Genomic DNA, 22,790 nt, shown 5'->3' on the forward strand with positions numbered 1-22,790 from the left:
TTGAGCATCTGGATTCAGCTGCAATATGATAAAGCCACCAAGGATGGTTTCCTTGACATTATGGATGATGTGATTATTATGACATATACTCAATATATCCATCATTCATAGGACCAATAATTGTGTGCCAACACACTCCCACATGAATATTTATTAATGGTAGATGCATACCATTGTGTTTCAGAATCTGGCTTCTTCTGAACATGTAATATCTTACAATGTATGTACCCACTTCTAAAACATGTGCTTCTTATAATCTTTAGAAAGATGGTAAATTTAACATGCAATCACAAAAGAACCCCAAATGTTTATATTTTAATATACTAAAAGAGAGAATCAGAACTATATACTTGGTGTGTTTCTAACCTAGTGATGAGCTTCATGCATGCAAAATGTTTTATCTTCTGCTACTGTATATTACGCATCCATGTAAAACCACTATAAATCACTTCTGTACCAAATGGTCACATAAGTCAGTCTTAAGATGGTAATGCTTACTTTGCCAAGATATTAGAAGAGGGATTCCAGAAACACTTAGTATAATAATATAGCATTTATCATTTTTTATCATTTTTGAGACATCAGATTTATTTTGCCAAGAGTTTCTCTTAAGTGCTTTACAATGAAGAATGACATTTTTGTTGTCTGGTGACCCAAACAGAATAGTGCGCCTAAATCTGTGGTCAGGATGCCATTAAGCAATGGAACTTAAGAGGCCCTTATGCCATGCTCTGGCTTTCTTGAATAGTCCAGATTCTCTCCTTTAGATCCTTGGTGACATTATTTATAGGGTATTTACTCACATAGTCTGAGAGACATCAAATATTTCTAATTATATCCAGTCATGTCAAATGACAATTATGTCTTTAGACAAGTTTGCCAAACAATGCTTTATGGGAAAGGTTAGCCAAAAATGCCTTGAGTGAAGAATGGCTGGGGGGAGGACAGGGGATGGTTCTTATGTTCATCCAACAGTATAAAAGGGTTTCTAGGGCCAAACCTGCCTTGTCCTTCCTAAGATAGTAGTAGGTAAGTGCTGGGCAGGGGGTGTGAAGGTCTGAATGGGTGCAGAACCCGTAGATTCCACTCTTACCGCCTTGCTATTACAGCGAGAGGATTTACTTGGATCAGAGGGATTTCAAATATACTCATTCAGTTCTAAGCAGTGGCTCGTAACCGAAAGGCTTAGAAAACAAAACAAAACCCATCAGTAAGAAGAGATTTACATTTTATTTTGCAGCATTGGCCAGTGCTGAGCCTGAATACCACCTATTCTCTACATCAGGAGGTAAGATGGTGCTTATACTCACTCTTTGGGAACTGGGGATTCAAGGAGTTTGTTCTTGGGACTGAGCTTTGCAGGCAGTGTCTGAGCCCTCCTTATTAATGCCATGCATGATGCACATTGTAGAGATTTTGTTCAGATTTTAAGATTTGATGCTAACAGTGTTCTTGGAGTCTGTTAGGTGAGCTTTATTAGCATCTCCTGCTCCCTCTAAGCAAATGGCAGGATTCTGCAAAATGGCTTATTCTCACAGAAGACAAAGAGTGGTAATTTAAAAAACAAACAGTAATGGAATCTCTTTGAATGTGCATTTTGGCCAGTAGCTACAGGGATTTATAATGACCCTTTGCTTTTGATTGAAAACAAAGTTGAAGTCATGTCCATTTTTGTTTTGTTTTGCTTTACTTCAAAATGGACTAAAACTTTCCAGCTGAGTCTGTAGGCCCAGTTTTAAAGCTGCTTTATTCTACATAAATGGAGAGGGTTGATCATGGCCTAGCTACAGTTCTTGCTATCAAAGCAGTAGGGGTTAGGATTTCTGCAACAGCAACTATAATGATTAAAAGATAGAGAAGCAGAGAGGTAGAACTGAAAATATAGGGACCAAAGGAAACATAGACTTCATTTGTCTGTAGGATATAATTTTGACAGTCTGTGGTATAAGCCCACAACCATCAAGATTTGTGTTCCATGGCTTACGGTTTGGCCTAAAGCTGTTGTTAGAGGCTGGCTCCTGACCAAAACCTCTCAAAGTTATCCATCATAAGGAAACAGCTTTCTCTTCTTAACTTTAGCTAAACAAAAAAGAGGTTGTTTTTTTTATGAACAAAACAATGGATGGATTACATGTAGAAGTCACTGTAATGCAGATTTCCTTAAAATTAAAAGGATGAAGTAGAGTGATTACAAAATAAAAGTGTCACCTGGGAGCACCTGATCACTAGACTAAAGCTCTGTCTTCACTGGCACTTAAGCACAGCACAATCATGCCCAGATGACAAGAATTTCTCCCCTTGTCTCCATGACACTTATGAGTGAGACAGCCTTAAGTTGTCACTAAGGGTTCTGTATAAAAGTAGTATCGGAGTCCTTATTCCGACACTGTCAGATTACAGATTTAGGGATGAAGTCAGGTGATCTGTTGTGGTGTCACTAGAGATGTATTTGGGGAGGGCTAGAAAGTGCAGACATGACCCCTCCCTTCTGGTCACTAGCCAACCACTGGAGCATCCATTTCTCTCCCAGCCTTTGCCCTGTTCATTAGCGCTTGCTTCCATTAAGTCTTTTCATATCTACCACATTTCCCCACCAGCACACTTTTGACATCAACTTCTCCCCCGGCTTCCAAAAAGATGGAGAAAAGTACAGACCTTCACTATTTAATAAGGGGAAGAAGAAGCCCTATATTTGTGCAAATTGGCTTTAGAAGTACTGTATTCTGAAACATATAACAAATTTATTATTAGAGTGAGTGGTTGTGTTCGTCCAATATACTGAACCACAAACTAAACAACCACATTTAGCAAATTGTGTAAATCCAGGCTGTGTAGTTGCTAGGAGATTCAATATGTCGTGGAAATGTAGAATTAATTAGATTAATTTAATAAATTAGGGTTAAGTGTGCCATGCAGACATGCATATTTTTCAATGAAGCTTTTCCGTAATGTGCCCAGTTTTCCTAATTCTTGCGAGGATTGGTTACCCACTTATTAGTAGATATGCATTTCTTTGCTTGGGTGAGAAGGACATTTCTTCAAAGTAGATTGAGACATCCTTATGGTAGCAAAGTAGCAGGTTTCATAAAATGGCATGTTAAAGTTGTGGTCTCCATGTGAGTTGTTTCTGTCTTCACCAGTGCTCTCTGTTAAGCTGCAGCCATGTCATCTGACGCTGAGATGGCAGTTTTTGGGGTTGCTGCCTCCTTTCTCCGCAAGTCAGAGAAAGAGAGAATTGAAGCTCAAAATAAGCCTTTCGATGCCAAGACATCGGTCTATGTGGTGGATCCTAAGCTTTCCTTTGTAAAAGGTGTTGTCCAGAGCAAGGAGGCGGGGAAGGTCACGATTAAGAAAGAAGGTGGAGAGGTAAGTAGAGAAATACCTTGCAAGGAGAAAAGTGAGACTTTGTTATCTTCTGCATGCTTTTGACTGAACTATCTTTTGTTCCCTTGCAGACTGCGACTGTTAAGGATGACCAAATCTTTCCTATGAACCCTCCCAAATTTGACAAAATTGAGGACATGGCCATGATGACCCACCTCAATGAACCTGCTGTCCTGTATAACCTCAAAGAGCGTTATGCAGCCTGGATGATCTACGTAAGGAGAATCTGAGCATTACCATTGAATTCAGAATCAAGTATCTTATTTCCCCAAGCAACCAACTAGCAATCTGTCTTTTCTCTACAGACCTATTCAGGTCTCTTCTGTGTCACTGTCAATCCCTACAAGTGGTTGCCAGTGTACAATCCTGAGGTGGTTAACGCATACAGAGGGAAAAAGCGACAAGAGGCCCCTCCCCACATCTTCTCCATCTCTGACAATGCGTATCAGGCCATGTTAACTGGTGAGTAACTAGAGCTAAGCAGATTTCCAGACTAAGTCTTTATCCTTTCCAGAAAGTATAACAATGGCCAATTGTCTGTGGTTATAAAATTTTAATGGAACCAAATGCCCTATCCTTCCAGTTTACACTGTGACAATATTTAGGACACTCTTTTTTGTTACTGTCACTGGATCTGGGGGCCAGGAGGTGGGGCTGAGCCCATGCATTGCTTACGTTGACTTATGCTTGATGGGTCTGTTTTTACCCCAGTTACTCTTTCTATGTGTATTGTTTTTTTCGTTGTTTATGCTTTTATATTTTCTTTTAACATTAATAATCATGCAGAGTAATGAATTTGAGATTGGAATAATAAATAAATAAATAAATAAGATTAGTATTTGTTTATAATTCAGTACTTTACTGTATATACAGTATTAGGATCTTGTTTGAAAGGAAGCAGTACAAGATACGTGGAAACATTTATAACAGAAATGAGCAGATCAGATTCTAAGGTTGCCTAAGTATAACCCAAGGTTAACCCAAACATCTATTTCAGTTCTGATTACTTCTTTGTTTCTTTGCTTTCTAGATCGTGAGAATCAGTCAATCCTGATCACGTGAGTACGCTTCCAATAATTATGTTTCTAGTCAGCACAAATTTCAAAGAGCAATACGTTGGCTAACTGTGTGGTCTTTTACTCTGTTTTGACAGCGGAGAATCTGGTGCTGGAAAGACGGTGAACACGAAACGTGTCATCCAGTACTTCGCAACAATTGCTGCAGCTTCTGAGAAGAAGAAGGAAGAAATACAGCAAAGTGGCTCATTAAAGGTGAAGTACAACTTTGGGAGAAGACTAAACACTCCTTTCTGGTACCTTCCCTAAGTTTAAAAGGTGACTTAGTACTGCTACTTTTACAGGGCACCCTTGAAGATCAAATCATCAGTGCCAACCCCTTGCTGGAAGCTTTTGGAAATGCCAAGACTGTGAGGAATGACAACTCATCTCGCTTTGTAAGTTACAGTTTCAAAAATGTGTGAGAGTGTGCTAGTGTAATTACTTTTGTGCCAGTGTTCCTAGCATTCCACTGAAGATGGCAATGAATTAGGGACCACAGGCTGTATTTGGGAATGTTACCTTGTTGTGGAGTTACAGCATTACTTGTTTTTCAGGCTAAGAATGCCTGACATCAGGGATATGCAGCAGTATCAAAATAACAAAAGGAGTGCTCTGCTGTTGGGCCACAAGCTCCACCCCTTTGGGATGTGTGTGAGACACCACAATGGATTTACAAAAGGGACAGGGCTTGTGTCATGACAATGCAATACTACCTCAGTCATTCTGTCCTTCCTTGCCTACCCCGACCCCACCCGCACAGATGCTGATGGGGATGTCCAACCCTCTTGGCCAAGTCCTATTTGGAACACTGAAAGCCAGGAGCAGTTCAAGGAAGCTGGGGGCACAAGGCACCCCTGGGTTATGAGCCCTCCTCCCAGTTGAACATGGTGCACCAGTTTAACATGGTGCATTTGAAAGGGCAAGAAGGGTGCTGATTTCTATCTGGGCCACCTCATTTTAACTTGATCTGCAGTGTTTCACCTTCACGTTCATCTCATCTCGTTACATAAAGAAAATGCCACCCAATCATTATCAGCCTTTACTGTCGTATCAACCCACTTTGTCATTATCTCTCTTAATAAATCCTCAACTGTTTTTCTCTCTTAACTCACATTTTACAATGTAAATAAAGTTTAATAATTATCATATCATAAATATTATTAAAATAAAGTTTCAAACATGGCTTTTTAAGGATTTTGTATTCTTATAACTGTAAACTACTAGTTTTTTTTCCTCTGAGACAAATTAAGTTAAAAAAATTGCTCAATAAGTTTGAATTCCATACATTTTGATATTAGATCAGAGAGATTGAAACTGCCATTATTAAAACATAATGAAAAGGAAGATCTAATGGGACTGCTTTGCATGACCTTATTGTAGAGTTAATTAAATACACTGAAAATGTCTTGTAATTAAATACTATTTTCCCCACAGGGCAAATTCATCAGAATTCACTTTGGTGCTACAGGCAAACTGGCTTCAGCAGACATTGAGACATGTAAGGAATTTTGGTAGAAGGTATTCCTCTCCCCCTCCCTCCATCCTGCCCTTGTCTAATTCAATTTCTTTGTCTTGCCAGATCTGCTGGAGAAGTCCAGAGTTACTTTCCAGCTCAAGGCTGAAAGGAGCTACCACATCTTTTACCAGATCATGTCCAACAAGAGGCCAGAACTGATTGGTAAGGAGAAGCATCCGTTTGGGGGGTGGTTTCTGACTATTAAATACTAACATTCTGCTGGTGCTTGAAAATGAAACCATGCTTGTGTTTCTTTGTATTCAGAGATGCTTCTGATTACTACCAACCCATATGACTATCACTATGTGAGTCAGGGTGAGATAACTGTGGCCAGCATTAATGATCAGGAAGAGCTGATGGCAACTGATGTAAGTAATTTGCAGAATCAGGGACATGAAATAGTAGCTTGATTATACAATCAATCATATTTGGTTTAAATGTTTCAGTGGGTGTAGGATTTGGGCATATGATTTACTTCTACAGTGGCTCTCTTGGAATGATGCTTTGTCATAATGAAAGGCATAATGTTCCAAGGGGAAAACTGATAGAGAAAATTACAGGCCACTGTAATGGCCAAAATAGTACTTTGAGTGACTTTGAATGACCACCTTGGCTCAGTGCTAATTAGACAGAACCCTTTGTATTGATTGAATTAATAGGAAGCCATTGACATCCTGGGCTTCACTGCTGAAGAAAAGACAGCCATTTACAAGCTGACAGGGGCTGCCATGCACTATGGGAATATGAAATTCAAGCAGAAGCAGCGAGAGGAACAGGCTGAGCCAGACGGCACTGAAGGTATTTGAAAGAATTATGGCAAAAATTGTGTTAATAATCCAGAGCAAATGAGGACATTCTTTTCCAAAAATGACATGACTCAAGCTTCCCTGATGTTTTCTAGAAAGATAGTCATATTGATCAATTGGAGTAGACAATAGACTATGAAGTATTATGCTATAATATATTTATTAGTATTTAAGAAGCAGGAAGAGTCTTCATTATTTTACCAAAATTATAGTAAGCACTGTTGTAACATCCTCCCTCTTTTCCAAAAGTCACTTTTTTGGGGGAAGGATGAAACTATTATTTTAGAGAATGAACATTCTTAGGATTGGGCATGTGGAACTCAACTAACAGTACCCAAAAGGCTCTTTTGTCATTTTTCCATTCTAATTCTAATGTTCACTACTTAATTGTTCCATACTGCATGAATACAATGAGATTTATAATAAAGATAAACTCTAACCTCCAACTCTTTCCTGTCTATGCTCAGTGGCAGACAAGGCAGCCTACCTCATGAACCTCAACTCAGCAGATCTGCTGAAAGCTCTGTGCTTCCCCCGAGTCAAGGTCGGCAATGAATATGTCACCAAAGGCCAAACTGTCCAGCAGGTAATGTTACATTAAACCAACCCTCACAAACCTTGGCATCCTCCAAGAAGTAGGGATTGATAATAATAATGCTTGTAATAATAATATTCAAAACTGTAATTAAGAATGATAGAATATCTACTTTTCCCCTCTTATCTATATTCAATATTCTAAGGCACCTAAATAATAGAATATTAAGAATCTATGTTATATAAATATTACTGTACTGAAATAACCTATTGTACAGAAACTGAGAAAATGGAACAATAGATGGTCTGTATGGCTCGATTTAACAATATATTAAAAGAACTAAGTTCTATATTAACACTTTATATTTGATATATTTTTAATTTCTACAAAGGTCACTCATTTAATCACAATATAAAATATACAGATTTTTTTAAAAAAGAAGCATGGATTTGAACTCCCAGAATTCTCAGCCATAGTCATGGTGGGCAATGAGTTTGGAAAAGATTGCATTAAACACATAGTTTAACTATCTAGTATTTACTGCCCTGAAGTAATTGTGCAATTGACCAGAAATTGAGACTTATTATTAATTTAAATATTGATCCCCTATATGTAGTGATTTTTGCCATTATCTTGCTATTCTAGGTGTACAATAATGTTGGTGCTCTGGCTAAGGCTGTCTATGAGAAGATGTTCTTATGGATGGTACTACGCATCAACCAACAGTTGGATACCAAACAACCCAGACAGTATTTCATCGGTGTGCTGGACATTGCTGGCTTTGAGATCTTTGATGTAAGGAAACAGGGAGAAACATGTATATGTGACAGATAGGAGAAGCAGTGTTTTGCTTTACTAAATCAAATTTGTATCATCTTCTGAAAAATTTGCTGCCCAGACTCTTTGATTCGGGCAGCTTATAAATCTGGTAAATAAATAAATAAACAAACAAACATTATCATAAATTTGACTTAAATGAGATCACTATAAATCAACACAGGCTTCATAGTTTAAACATACTGTATAAAGGTTTTCAGCTATAGAAAATATAACTAATTTGCACAAGTTTTAAATATATTGCTCAAATAATGGCATAATAGTAGTGCACAATAGTAAAGGATACTTAAGATCTTTTCTAATGTACAGATCCTATCTGTTAAGAATTATGAGTATTGACAAAAATATCTCTTTTTTTCCTATAGTTCAACAGCCTGGAGCAGCTGTGCATCAACTTCACCAATGAGAAACTGCAACAGTTTTTCAACCATCACATGTTCGTACTGGAGCAAGAAGAGTACAAGAAAGAAGGAATTGAATGGGAGTTCATTGACTTTGGAATGGATTTGGCTGCCTGCATTGAACTCATTGAGAAGGTCTCTTTTATAGTATATATAACTGATGTATTCTGAAATGTTTTTGGTTTCCAGACTTCAGATGGGATAAGAAATGCCTTAGGTTTCTCTCAAAAATAATTGATAAAATCCCAACTGAAACTACATGTACTATCATCTTGTTTTTGTCCTGCCCACTACAGCCTTTGGCTTCTCTCCTTCCCTTATTATTATTTTTCTAGAAAGTTTAGCTCTCAACTTTTCTAATGGCTTCATAGAAGGACAACCTGGGAAATTGTCCAAGAATAAATAGAATTATAGCAGGATTCTATTCAATTTATACTACCATGCTCAGAGGAATTCTTGACATAAAAACAAAAGTATATATAGAACATATCATATAATAAGTATAAAATCATGCTAGATATCTATATTTGCTTATTGAAGTATATAATTTAGAAGGTGTAGTCTAGTTTTCAGTGAGAGAGTGTGTTTCCATTTGGCTCCTATTCAACATCTCCATTCTGATTTCACTTGTGCGTGTGTATTTTGATGAAAAGGTATGTTATTCCAAGGTTCAATAATTTCTCAGGATGCTATCTAAGTAGCCGTGTCATTGTTCTTTCCAGCCCATGGGCATATTCTCCATCTTGGAAGAAGAGTGCATGTTCCCCAAGGCAACAGACATGTCCTTCAAGAACAAGCTCTATGACCAGCATCTTGGCAAATCAGCCAACTTCCAGAAACCCAAGCCTGCCAAAGGCAAGGCTGAGGCCCACTTTTCCTTGGTACACTATGCTGGCACGGTGGATTATAATATTGGTGGCTGGTTGGAGAAGAACAAAGATCCCTTGAATGACACTGTAGTGGGGCTCTATCAAAAGTCATCTATGAAGACTTTAGCTTTGTTGTTTGTTGATCGCCCTCCAGAAGGTGAGAGCTGTAATGAGAGGGTTTTTTTTTCTTGAATGAGGAAAAAAATGTTCAAGAAATATAAGGCTTAGTTATTTTTTCTGTTCATTTCAATTTTAGAGGGTACTACCAAGAAGGCTGCCAAGAAGAAGGGTTCTTCTTTCCAGACTGTGTCTGCACTTTTCAGGGTACGGTATAATGTTACAATGGAATTCGTTTGTGTGAAAGAAAAAAAGTTTCACATAATAAAACAACAATTCATTTGGGTGTTTTAAGAAAGATACTGAATTGGACTGAATTTGTAGAATATATCCTTCTTACCACCACCACCACCACCACTGATTTAAAATGCACCTTCACATGTTTCTCGATAATTCAGATATAAAGAAAATATATGGAATATCATCAGCTGGTAGAACAAAATCAGTACTGAGAATAAAATTTACAAAAGTGTGATGATGCTTTACAAGTTTTGCTTAAACCATACATCTCTGAGTTGTTAATCCTAGTTCTTCTTTAACGTTCAAATCCAAAGAAGCCATGTGCACTTAGGGCAGTTCCTTCCATCAGTATACAGCTAGACTTATGTAGGCAAGTGCCATTATGGATATTTATATAGCAAGACAATAAGTTACTATTATGGTGGAACTGCACTTTGGTTCACTGCAAGCACAAATGACAGCAGCCCAACAATCAAAGGATGCTTTAGTTCCATATGTTAGGACTTTATGGAATTTGACTTTTATTATTTATCATACTTTTATGATAAATTCAATAACTAGAATTCATTACAGTAGATGAATTCATTAGAATTCATTAATTCACTATTGCTGTATACCCCTGGTTGTTTGCTTACATGATTTTTCTTTTCAGGAATACGTTCTTTGGAATTTTGTACAAAAATATTTCTTTTCTGGTCCTATAGGAGAACTTAAATAAACTGATGACCAATCTGAGAAGTACTCACCCACACTTTGTGCGTTGCATTATTCCTAATGAAACAAAAACGCCTGGTAAGGCATTGTGGGGGAATGATAGGTATTTGACATTGCTTGTCTCTGTATGTGGTTTGGTGCTAATTCTTTTTTTAATCATCTTTTTGAAAGGTGCTATGGATCATGAGCTTGTACTACATCAGCTGAGGTGCAATGGTGTGTTGGAAGGCATCCGCATTTGCAGAAAGGGATTCCCCAGTAGGATCATTTATGGTGATTTCAAACAGAGGTCAGCTTGACCTTCTTATAGGGTTCCATACATCTATCTCTCTATCTCTCTATTATCTCTCTCTCTTTCTCTCTATTCTCTCTGTCTATCTATCATCTGTCTATCGCTGCCCATCTCAGGTAGTGGCTCTACATGATAGAGTACTGCTATCTTAATTTATTTTAATGTTTAACCACATTCAAGATATTAAAGGATTAGATTAATTAAATATAACAATCATATTGGTAGGCAGACAATGGGAGGAGGATCAAGGGGAATTTTGCTCATTTCCTCCTTTTCAGACTTTCATTCCTTTTGACGATTTCCCTTTCATTGAAACTAATGGGAAGGAAATTGTAAATGTCTTCTTTGCTTAGGGATGAGTGTGCTTTGGGTCTTGCTGATTAAAAAAATTCCATCATTTGTCCAGTCTGTCCTATTTATCATTCCATTTGAGAGCAAGAGTGCTGGTAAAGGATATGCAAGGATGGTATTTTCCTCCAAGGACACATTTATCTCTGTCTTCAGAGGAAAGATCCAGCCTGTCCCATGACACCATGGAAACCCTCCCACATATCCTTGGCTTGTAACCTTAGAGCAGTGCATAAAATATAAATTACTTCTGAACTGAACACCCTTGCTTTCTCAGTGTAATAGTATGGTTTAGAGCTTAAGAGAGCTTTCCATTCTGGACACCTGGACCAAAAAATTATCTCTTCACCAGTTTACACAGAGGCTGTGGTTAAGAGGCTGAAAAAGTTCCCACCTTAGCAGGCTAGGAGTTAATATAGCTTCAGAAAGTGGGAAAAAAACCCAAACATCTAACTGTTGAGATTTCTATAATCTAATCTCTTTCTCATTCTAATAAATCTAGTTAAAGAAGCCTCTGATGAGCCTGTTGCTTTGGAGTATAATTAATAATCAAGAGCTTGACAAGCCATATTTAATTGTCACATTTCTAGGCTGCCCAACTCCTAAATGATCTGGGTAGCTTCACAAATTAAGCACACACTCACACACATGCACACACACAAATAAACATATACACAAATACAAAAAACAATATCCAGCATAGTAGTCACATAGAAGGAAACCATATAACAACACTTCTTTGTACTAACCCTTCACTAAAAGGAGACTGACCCAAACCACCTAGCCCCATATTGAGAGATGAATAAATATTTTATAGCATTTCATATTTATGTTCATTTTTTTTTACTGAGGACAAATAATTATAAAAACACTGCTATGCATAACATGGGGTGTTTTTTTTCTACCAGATACAAAGTGCTGAATGCAAGTGCCATTCCAGAGGGGCAGTTCATTGACAGCAAGAAAGCTTCTGAGAAACTTCTTGGATCCATTGATGTGGACCACACCCAGTATAAATTTGGACACACCAAGGTATATATCAGTCTTTGTTCTATATACTCTTTTGCATTTTGCAGTGCTTACCTATGACATTCTGTAATGTTTTCTTTTTTCCAGGTGTTCTTTAAAGCTGGTCTTTTGGGTCTTCTAGAAGAAATGAGAGATGAAAAGTTGGCCCATCTGATAACACGAACGCAAGCTATGTGTCGTGGTTTCTTATCAAGGGTGGAATTTAAGAAAATGTTAGAAAGGAGGTGAGAATCTCATAATTATGTAAAGCAATTCTGTCAGAAGGGTAAGATTGGTGGATCTGTCTTTATTACAAATAATTTAAGAGATATCTTTTAACGTCATTGATAGGGAGGCTATCTTCACTCTTCAGTACAATGTTCGTTCATTCATGAATGTCAAACACTGGCCATGGATGAAACTGTATTTCAAGATCAAACCTTTACTAAAGAGTGCTGAAGCAGAAAAAGAAATGGCCAACATGAAGGAAGAGTTTGAGAAAACAAAGGAAGAGCTTGCAAAATCAGAAGCCAAACGGAAGGAACTGGAAGAAAAAATGGTGACTCTGATGCAGGAGAAAAATGACTTGCAACTCCAAGTCCAGGCTGTAAGCATATAGAATGATATTAAACATTGTTCTTTTATTGAATAGTCCAGTATTAGTAGCTTATTAGCTTAGTAAGCAATCATTTACAGATTGCAGGGGAAACTTCAGTGGAAATATTTGGGATTATTTAGAAATTCACCAATATTGCTACATATATTAAGCACCTTATTACAAATCTGTACACTGTTTCACACTGTTGTAATTAAGCGGTAGATCACCTAATTCATAAAGGTACATAAGGATTGTATTCTAACAGGTAAACTGTTCTTGTTCTTATATTTTGTGAACTAACACTACCAATGTTCATTAAAGAGTTGGGCAGCATCAGAAATCAAATGTATAATAAATAGTGAATATATTTCCTGCATTATATTAACTTGCCCAATATACAGGAACTACTTACAGTACCTTTGATTATTGTTCCATTAATATAAATGCTGAGGGTTGATCCCTGTGCGTATTTCTTTGTGAAGTGTTATTTCTCCACTAGAGTAAGGAATTGTGTGTGTGTGTGTACATATTTTAATTAGGAAACTTATTTTAACAAAATTGCCTGTACTGTATTTTCCCTTTATAGGAAGCTGATGGCTTGGCAGATGCTGAGGAGAGATGTGACCAGCTAATCAAAACCAAAATCCAACTGGAAGCTAAAATTAAGGAGCTGACTGAGCGGGCTGAAGACGAAGAAGAAATGAATGCTGAGCTGACAGCCAAGAAGAGGAAACTGGAGGATGAATGCTCAGAACTGAAGAAAGACATTGATGATCTCGAGCTGACCCTGGCCAAGGTTGAAAAGGAGAAGCATGCTACAGAAAACAAGGTACTGGACAAAAAGATACTGAAGTCAAATGACTCTCTACTCTTGCCATTCCAGAGCCCAGGAGAACGTTATAACCCTGTCTGTTCCACTTTTAAAGGTGAAAAACCTTACTGAAGAGATGGCGGTCTTGGACGAGACCATTGCCAAACTGACCAAGGAGAAGAAAGCCCTGCAAGAGGCCCATCAGCAGACCTTGGATGACCTGCAGGCAGAGGAGGACAAAGTGAACACTCTGACCAAAGCAAAGACCAAGCTGGAACAGCAAGTGGATGATGTAAGCACACAATCATCTCCAGAGAAGAATCACTCTGAGGTGGAGGTACTGCTGTGATGGCACAATCATTGTGATCTCTCTGTCTTCAGCTTGAAGGGTCTCTGGAGCAAGAAAAGAAACTTCGCATGGACCTTGAAAGAGCTAAGAGGAAGCTAGAAGGGGATCTGAAGCTAGCTCAGGAATCTACAATGGATTTGGAAAATGACAAGCAGCAGCTGGATGAAAAGCTGAAGAAGTAAGTAATAATGTCTATTGTGATGGACCTTTGTGCTAAGGGGAGTTTTCTTAACAACTGATTTGGAGATTAATCCATTATGTTTTGTTATGAAAAGGAAAGACTTTGAACTCAGTCAACTCCAGAGCAGGATTGAAGACGAGCAGGCCCTGGGCTCCCAGCTTCAGAAGAAGATCAAGGAGTTGCAGGTCTGTCATATGGTGGCTCCTTTGCGCTTGGAAGAGTTAAGCCCCCCGGGAGACAGTTTCAGGGTTCACGGTTGCTTCTTCTTCTCTAGGCCCGTATTGAGGAGTTGGAAGAGGAGATTGAGGCAGAACGGGCGTCTCGCGCCAAAGCAGAGAAACAGCGGGCCGATCTCTCCAGGGAACTTGAAGAGATCAGCGAGCGTCTGGAGGAAGCTGGTGGGGCAACGGTAGCTCAGATTGAGATGAATAAGAAACGTGAGGCGGAATTTCAGAAAATGCGCCGGGACCTTGAAGAGGCCACGCTGCAGCATGAAGCCACCGCAGCCGCCCTCCGGAAGAAGCACGCAGATAGCACAGCTGAACTTGGGGAACAAATTGATAACCTGCAGCGCGTGAAGCAGAAGCTGGAGAAGGAGAAGAGTGAACTGAAGATGGAGATTGATGATCTTGCAAGCAATATGGAATCAGTCTCTAAAGCTAAGGTATGCTGTAGTACATTAAAAAGTTGATGGAAATATGCTCTTTGTTTTGTACTGGAGTTAAAATTTTGTTTTTTGCCAATATTACAGGGGTACTTCAGGGGTAGAAAAATAAGAAAGTTCACAAACATTAGAATCCAAACCCTAGACTTCAATAGTCATAACATACGACTGGTGTAATACATATTCTATTCAATAAATTATATTACATGTACTTATAATATCATATACATATACTATATATATATGATATTTCTTCAATGTGTAAAATGAATCATTTTTGCATATTTAGCAAGTTGCTTATTTTGGTAAAATACACTTTCATAATTCCCAATTGTTTTATGCTATGCAAGACATGCCTTATATTCCACTTTATTTCTGGAGGCTGTTCTCTTTCCTCATACACTTCAGGCATCCAAGCTAACTATTATATATGATAATATGTAGGAGTGAAGCTGAATGCTAGGCCATGACTGCCTTTCTTTTCCCATGCTTAGGCCAATCTTGAAAAGATGTGTCGAACACTAGAAGATCAGTTAAGCGAACTTAAATCAAAGGAGGAAGAGCACTTGCGTACTATTAATGACATGAATGCTCAAAGGGCTCGCCTGCAAACAGAAACAGGTAAAATGCTGCAACATATTTGGGGGAAATGGCTTTGCTTCCATTTGTGCCTGATATGAAGGCTCTTGCTACACTAGATAACGTGAATTGCTGATAGAAATGAATTGAGCTGATTGATTAAATCCAGCACCTTCCTCACTTCAGAAAATGTTAATGCAGCTTTTATTTCAAAACCACCATGTATTCCTTGCTTCAGGCGAACTCTCACGACAGGTGGAAGAAAAAGACACTTTGATCTCCCAGCTCTCCAGAAGCAAGCAAGCTTTTACTCAGCAAATTGAGGAACTGAAGCGACAACTTGAGGAAGAGATAAAGGTGCAGAACTTGAATCATGTGTATCTTTTATTGTCTTTTATGCTACCCACAGTTTGTGTGGAACATCCAGGGCTGCTTCAGATGGCTTCAGATAGCTTACATAAGCCTTGCTTTCACTCGTGTATTTATTGAATCTTTATATGTTCCTTTCTCTCTGTTCTCATTTCTTGTGAAATCTCACCCTGTGAAGATGGTTTTCAATTATGTAGGATGACCTGGCGATTTGCAGAATCTCTAATATTTGGTTAACTCTGCAGGCTAAGAATGCCCTGGCTCATGGCTTGCAATCTGCTCGACATGACTGTGACCTCCTTCGAGAGCAGTATGAAGAGGAGCAGGAAGCCAAGGCAGAGCTGCAGCGTGCTCTGTCCAAGGCCAACGGTGAAGTTGCCACATGGAGAACCAAATATGAGACTGATGCCATTCAGCGGACTGAGGAACTGGAGGAGGCTAAGTATGTTCAATGAGTTGCTCTATAAAAATATTTAAACATTCTAATCAATTAGCATTGTGAGAGGAGTGGCTTTTTAAGAGGGGGACATTTACAATAATAAAGAGAAAAAATGTTCATTATTCCAACTTTGCTTAATAATATTTTATTGTGTGACTTGGGATTAGTGTCTAAAAGAGTATTGACATCATGAGATTTTGCTATCTCATTTATCCTAAATTTTCCTGAAGCTGGAGCAGAATTACTGAAATCAGGTGATTCACTTAGCAACTTATTTAGCCAAATCAAATATTTACTACTATGGAGCACTGGGTTTATGTTTCTTTAGGAAGAAGCTTGCTCAGCGTCTGCAGGAAGCTGAAGAACATGTAGAAGCTGTGAATTCCAAATGTGCTTCCCTGGAGAAGACAAAGCAGAGGTTGCAGAATGAAGTGGAGGACCTCATGATCGATGTGGAAAGGTCCAACGCAGCTTGTGCAGCTCTAGATAAGAAGCAGAAGAACTTTGACAAGGTAATTTGAGCTGCTATTATCATTATTATTGTTTTAAAAGTGGAATGAACTGCACAAAAGCCCTGAGTTTATTTAACTTATTTCTTGCTTTTTTTTAGATTCTGGCAGACTGGAAACAAAAGTATGAGGAAACACAGTCTGAACTGGAAGCTTCCCAGAAGGAGTCTCGGTCTCTCAGCACAGAGCTCTTCAAGATGAAGAATGCGTACGAAGAGTCCTTGGATCACCTGGAAACCCTGAGGCGTGAGAACAAAAACTTGCAACGTAAGTCCATATTCATACATGTGCACACTCAAGTCTGACCATGGTTTTGTAGTAGGAAGTTTCTACTTCAGTTTCATCCAGGCCTATTTCCTTTGATGAGAGATGGAGAAGTTATATTCCTCCAGGTATTACTGAACTGTAACTTCCAGCCCCACCAGCCAGATAACCAATGGTGAGGGATGTTGGGGGACGTTGCTTATCAACATGTGGATTGTATTAGCTTCCTCATTGTTGTCTTAGGCTGCTGATACCATCAATCAATCAAATATAAGTCATTAATATGAACAGTAGAACTTGTATTAGTGTTAAAGGCTGGATAACCTTTTGTACTCTGTTCTTAACTGAAACAGCAAGATTTTTATTTGATGTTCCACTTTTTCTCTTATTTTGTGTGAAATTAATAGAGGAGATATCTGACCTCACGGAGCAAGTTGCTGAGGGTGGAAAAGCTATTCATGAGTTGGAGAAAGTGAAGAAGCAGATTGAGCAAGAGAAAGGTGACCTCCAGAGTGCTCTAGAGGAAGCTGAGGTAATAATATGATTATTTTATAGGATAAATAAAAAATGAACAAACAAAAATGCACTCTAGGCAATGAACTAAATAATTCTACCAGTAACATATTCCTAATTAATAATTTTTCAGATAATAGCTCCATAATGCTTGCTTGTCTTTTTATTTTTAAGGCTTCACTGGAACATGAAGAGGGCAAACTCCTCCGCATCCAACTTGAGCTCAACCAGGTGAAAGCTGATATTGACAGAAGAATTGCAGAGAAGGATGAAGAAATTGATCAGCTGAAGAGGAATCACCAGAGGGTGGTAGAGTCCATGCAGAGCACCCTGGATGCTGAGATTAGGAGCAGGAATGATGCCCTGCGGCTGAAGAAGAAGATGGAGGGAGATCTGAATGAGATGGAGATCCAGCTCAACCATGCCAACCGTCAAGCTGCTGAAGCACTAAAGAACCTCAGGAACACACAAGGACTGCTCAAGGTACATACAGGCTTCTGTATTCAGGAAACAGTTGCAATGTTTATTGTGCAACCATTTCCCAAGACAAATATTGCAATATCCTGTTTTAGGATACTCAAATACACTTGGATGATGCTTTGAGAAGCCAGGAAGATTTGAAGGAGCAAGTGGCCATGATTGAGCGCAGAGCAAACCTGATGCAGGCTGAGATTGAGGAGCTCCGGGCAGCTCTGGAACAGACAGAGAGGGCCAGAAAAGTGGCTGAACAGGAGCTTCTGGATGCCAGTGAACGTGTGCAGCTCCTCCACACACAGGTAGATAAGCAGTTAGTTTGAAAATAGCTTTTTTAAATGCAATAGTCTTGATGGGTAGATTCATATTAGCAGTTTTAGTTCTGGGGTTCCATTTCCCTGACTAAAATGGGAAAAAAGTTCATGTTTCGTAACTGCTTTGGACAATTATTGTAAATCCCAAATGACTAGGTAGTGTTAGTTTGATACCTAGGAACTTACCCTAAATGAAAAAAATTAACGCCAGAGAGGCCAATAAATAATATCTAATTAGAAGACAAATTGTAAGTAGTTAACCAAAATCTAACCTCTTACCTCTACCCAAATTTTAAAGTTTCTTGGGGGGTAAATATGCTTATTTACTTACTGGACACTATATGATTTTTGTCTCAAATTAGAGCTAAATTCTACTCCTATTTGTATTCTCCTCTATTCTGCAACAATCATTCTCAAACCCAACAGTTCTAACAGTCAGTTATCTTCTTTCCCTTCCTGGAGAGGACAGAGAATTTCAGTTCCTCAGTGGCAACCAGTTTGTGTGTGTGTATGTGTGTATGCATGCATGTCTATGGTTTCTGTGCTGTTTGAAATATGATTGACTACATTATTTTTAAACAGAACACCAGCTTGATCAATACCAAGAAGAAGCTGGAAACAGATATTGCCCAGATCCAGGGTGAAATGGAGGAGACGATTCAGGAGGCACGCAATGCTGAAGAGAAGGCCAAGAAAGCCATCACTGATGTGAGGAGAATGACTTTTCTTTGAAAAGGTTAACCAGTTCACACCCGGCATTCTTTATTTTCTCAACTGCTTGGTTCATTTATTATTAGGCAGCCATGATGGCAGAAGAACTGAAGAAGGAACAAGACACCAGTGCCCATCTTGAAAGGATGAAGAAGAACCTGGACCAGACCGTGAAGGACCTGCAACACCGTCTTGATGAGGCAGAGCAACTTGCCCTGAAAGGAGGGAAAAAACAGATCCAGAAATTGGAGGCCAGGGTATGTATAATTCATATATGAGCAATTTTCATGCAATCTTTGTGAACTTTTGATTGATTGATTGATTGATTGATTGATTGATTGATTGATTTTTTCTGTGGGTAAAGGAGAAGTATTACCTGGAAATTCAGAGTAAGATTGAAGAGCAAAAATATGGTCTGCGCGTAGTCTACCCAGCATAAATTTGCCCTACACGTTCCAAGGTTTGCTCCCCAAATCATTTCATCACATGTTCAATTTTGTTCACTCTTTAACACTCTTTACCCACTTCTAAAATATTTATTTCATTTCATTTCATTAGTAATCTTTGAAAAATCCTGCAAGCTGGTTAGGGCTCATAATACAAGAGTCACAGAGTACCATAGAAGTTTTTGGAATGACACCAATGGGAAGTATGAAAAAGGATGCCTGGAACGATGTCATGAAAAAGGCTGCAGATGAGAAAATCTGCAAAAAGGGCAAAAAGTGAAGATAAAAGAAAGTTATTCTATAATGTGTACAGAGAGAAAAAAATTGTTGCAAAGTGTAGTCAAAGAGGATAAGAAATAGTTAAAGGAGGCAAAAAAGCAGCAATTTGTAATTTTAATGGAAATGAAATAATGTGATGTTAAGGAAAGTACTGTTCAGTTTTGAAAAGTTTTGGCAAGGATGCCACAAATGCAACCAAAGCCCAGTTTATCCCAAGCATGCATACACTACTTTAGGCAAACTAGAATCTCTAATCTAGAGACTCTCTTGCAAGCCAACATGCTTTGCCCACATCCCTTTATATACTTATACATACTTTCTGAAAGCTGTGATGGATGCTGCCAGAAAAGTAATGAAGAGAGGAATGGGGCAAGACTCATGTGAAACAAAGTTGGGCAATTAGGAAGGGAAGCTATGGAAAGTATTCATCTATACCAGTCTTTCTCAACCCTGGAGGAACCCTTGAAATATTTTTCAGACCTTGGGAAACCCCTGCACATTCAGGCTCAGATATAGGCCAGAAGTTACAAAAGTATTATATTTGTTTCGTGTGTAGGCCAGTATAGATGCATTAATAGATGCATATATCCAAGGAACCCTGGTTGAGAAACCCTGATCTATACACTTGTGTGTAGCTAATCATTATAGCCATGTTTCCACATGCATTTTCACAATTTAGTGGGCATCTCTAGTGTTAAGATAACATATTTAATTTTATTTTTAATGTCAGGTTCGTGAGCTGGAATCTGAGTTTGAGAATGAACAGAAGCGCAGCGCAGAGGCTATCAAAGGTGTACGGAAATATGAGAGAAGAGTAAAGGAACTAACTTATCAGGTGAGAATGGAAGTTGTCATTTATTTCAAATACTTTTGGAAAAACTAATAAAGGAGTAAATAATTTGCATGCTTACGCACTTTCTCCATTCTTTGTATCTTAAAAAAAAAACAGTCTGAAGAAGACCGGAAGAATGTTCTGAGGCTCCAGGATCTGGTAGATAAACTACAGCTTAAAGTGAAATCATACAAGAGACAATCTGAGGAGGCGGTAAGTACACAGGAGGACCTAGTCCAAAAAATTCTCCCTGCACAATTAAAACACTTTTTTTTTAACCTGTTCAATCGTGTCCAATTCTCAGAGGCTGCCTAGACAAGTCCCTGTAGTTTTCTTGGCAAGATTTTTGGAAGTGATTTGCCATTGCCTTCTTCCTAGGGCTAAGAGAGGGTGACTGGCCCAAGGTCACCCAGCTGGCTTTGTGCCTAAGGTGGGACTAGAACTCCTGGTCTCCCAGTTTCTAGCCTGGTGCCTTAACCACTACACCAAACTGGCTCCCAAAACACATTATACATATGTGTTTAAACTGGCACATAAAATAATGGTGATTACTTTTGAAAAAGTCACTCAATATTATTTGTGAATATAAAGTTTTATTTATATGAGAGTTTGTAAAGTGACAGCCTATCCTTATGCACTTCTGATGAATGAAGACCCTCATGGGATTAATGTTAATCTTTTTAACATCATGAGATTCTTCACTTGCTTCTAGTCTGAGGTTTCAGATTAATTTTATGCCTTTAAAATTTTTTTGAGAAGAATTATTATGTATTCTTTTTTTCACTATTGCTGGGAATTAAATTTGATTGTAACAGAAAAGAAGGAAGGACTTAATTTTATGCTTTTCTAGGAGGAGCTATCCAACGTGAACCTTTCCAAGTTCCGCAAGATTCAGCATGAGCTGGAGGAAGCCGAGGAGCGGGCTGACATTGCTGAGTCCCAGGTGAACAAACTCAGGGTGAAGAGCCGAGAAATACATAAGAAGGTGGTTGTAAGCGAAGAGTAATCTCACCTGAAAACTGCAGAGTGACTGAGGAGAAGCACAAAATGTGAAGCTCTTTTTCACTCCCTGTAATTATTGTTTATTTTCCCTGATGTTTAGAAAATAAAGATGGTAGAGAACTTTGCATACTAAAAACAGTTGTGACTTTTCTTCCATTCTATTTAATGCTAGAAACTGGAGAGGATTTATGCACTTCTAAATTACTGTATTTTCTTTCCATTATTATGCATACATTTCAATGAGATTTATTAATTTATTAATTTATTTATTATCAATCCATATAATCTACTTTTTCATTTTTCCTTTGTTTTCTCACTACTGTTTTCTCACTATAGAAAATGTGTTATGGAGGAAGGAGTTGAATAGTTACACAATGTATAGCCATCATATGTCCCTAATCAAATAGTTTTCAATACTGCCTTGGTACTTAGTCATACATCTGTTTTAAAGGAATCAGCTCAATGATAAAATAACTTTTAAAAACTCATACAATGGAAGTAATACAGACACTGGTTATGAATTAAACTGAAAATAATACATGGGGAATAAGAATAAACTTCATGTTCATTAGGGAAACATTATAAACAAACAAACTGAGATTTATTTTACAAGCTATACTACAGGTAGTATTGGTCATGTTGGAAAATGATGATTAGACCTTGGAAAACTGAAATTTGAATAGTGGTTTAATGGACAACCAAACAAAAGCTAGATCTTGGTGCCTGCCATTACAAAACTGTATATACAGTAGTTCTAATAAGAAAATCAATCTTAGCAGTTTGGAAAAAATCTGTATATTGGATTCTACTACCAAAACATCCAGCTCATGCATAAGAGGGCAGAGAAATACATAATTATGAACTCACATATGGTATCATTTAGCCTAGGGAACTGCTGTTTTTGGTGTCAGCCTTATACTACAAGTGTAATACTACAAGTGATATTACTTTTGCCTGAATTATTTCTTGCCATAATTTATCCAGTTCTTAATCTAAAACAAAACCAAAACCCTAAATTCAAATTGAAATTAGCTAAGTACAAATGAAAATGACATTAACTATCAACTAACTGCCTGCAGGCTTGAAATATATGCAGTTAGTTGATAGTTTATGTCCTATCATCTATCTATCTGTCACGAACTATAAGATAAGTAGATTTCTTCTCCAGAGTTTTGACAAAATTCTATGGGTTTCTTAGTCTCTGTGGAATGAATACAACTGATTAAGCAGAAAATGGAAAAGTGCTCTAAAGCTCTAGCCAATAAGATCCTCTACTTGTGAAGCACATCAGTGATAAATGATGTATAACTTCGTATTTGGTCATGCTAAGG

General features: G+C 38.1%; 1 protein-coding gene across 1 annotated transcript; it reads left to right on the top strand.

Annotated features, from left to right (window-relative positions):
- Positions 1–1,152: 1,152 nt before the first annotated feature.
- LOC134489861 (myosin-1B-like) lies at positions 1,153–21,595 on the top strand. The gene is made up of 39 exons (XM_063292734.1): positions 1,153–1,288; positions 3,141–3,366; positions 3,456–3,599; positions 3,690–3,846; positions 4,415–4,442; positions 4,538–4,655; positions 4,745–4,837; positions 5,877–5,940; positions 6,022–6,120; positions 6,223–6,326; positions 6,618–6,756; positions 7,232–7,350; positions 7,945–8,094; positions 8,502–8,672; positions 9,260–9,563; positions 9,663–9,730; positions 10,468–10,555; positions 10,649–10,766; positions 12,026–12,149; positions 12,234–12,370; positions 12,477–12,732; positions 13,310–13,552; positions 13,650–13,826; positions 13,916–14,061; positions 14,159–14,249; positions 14,339–14,728; positions 15,223–15,349; positions 15,546–15,664; positions 15,922–16,118; positions 16,444–16,627; positions 16,726–16,891; positions 17,296–17,420; positions 17,576–17,884; positions 17,974–18,177; positions 18,772–18,897; positions 18,987–19,157; positions 20,356–20,460; positions 20,575–20,670; positions 21,308–21,595. The coding sequence occupies exons 2-39, from the start codon at positions 3,163–3,165 to the stop codon at positions 21,461–21,463; spliced, it is 5,817 nt and encodes a 1,938-aa protein (XP_063148804.1). The 5' UTR covers positions 1,153–1,288; positions 3,141–3,162; the 3' UTR covers positions 21,464–21,595.
- The last annotated feature ends 1,195 nt before the right edge of the window (positions 21,596–22,790 follow it).

Source organism: Candoia aspera, chromosome 2 (genome assembly GCF_035149785.1).
Source record: "Candoia aspera isolate rCanAsp1 chromosome 2, rCanAsp1.hap2, whole genome shotgun sequence".
Classification (NCBI taxonomy): domain Eukaryota; kingdom Metazoa; phylum Chordata; class Lepidosauria; order Squamata; family Boidae; genus Candoia; species Candoia aspera.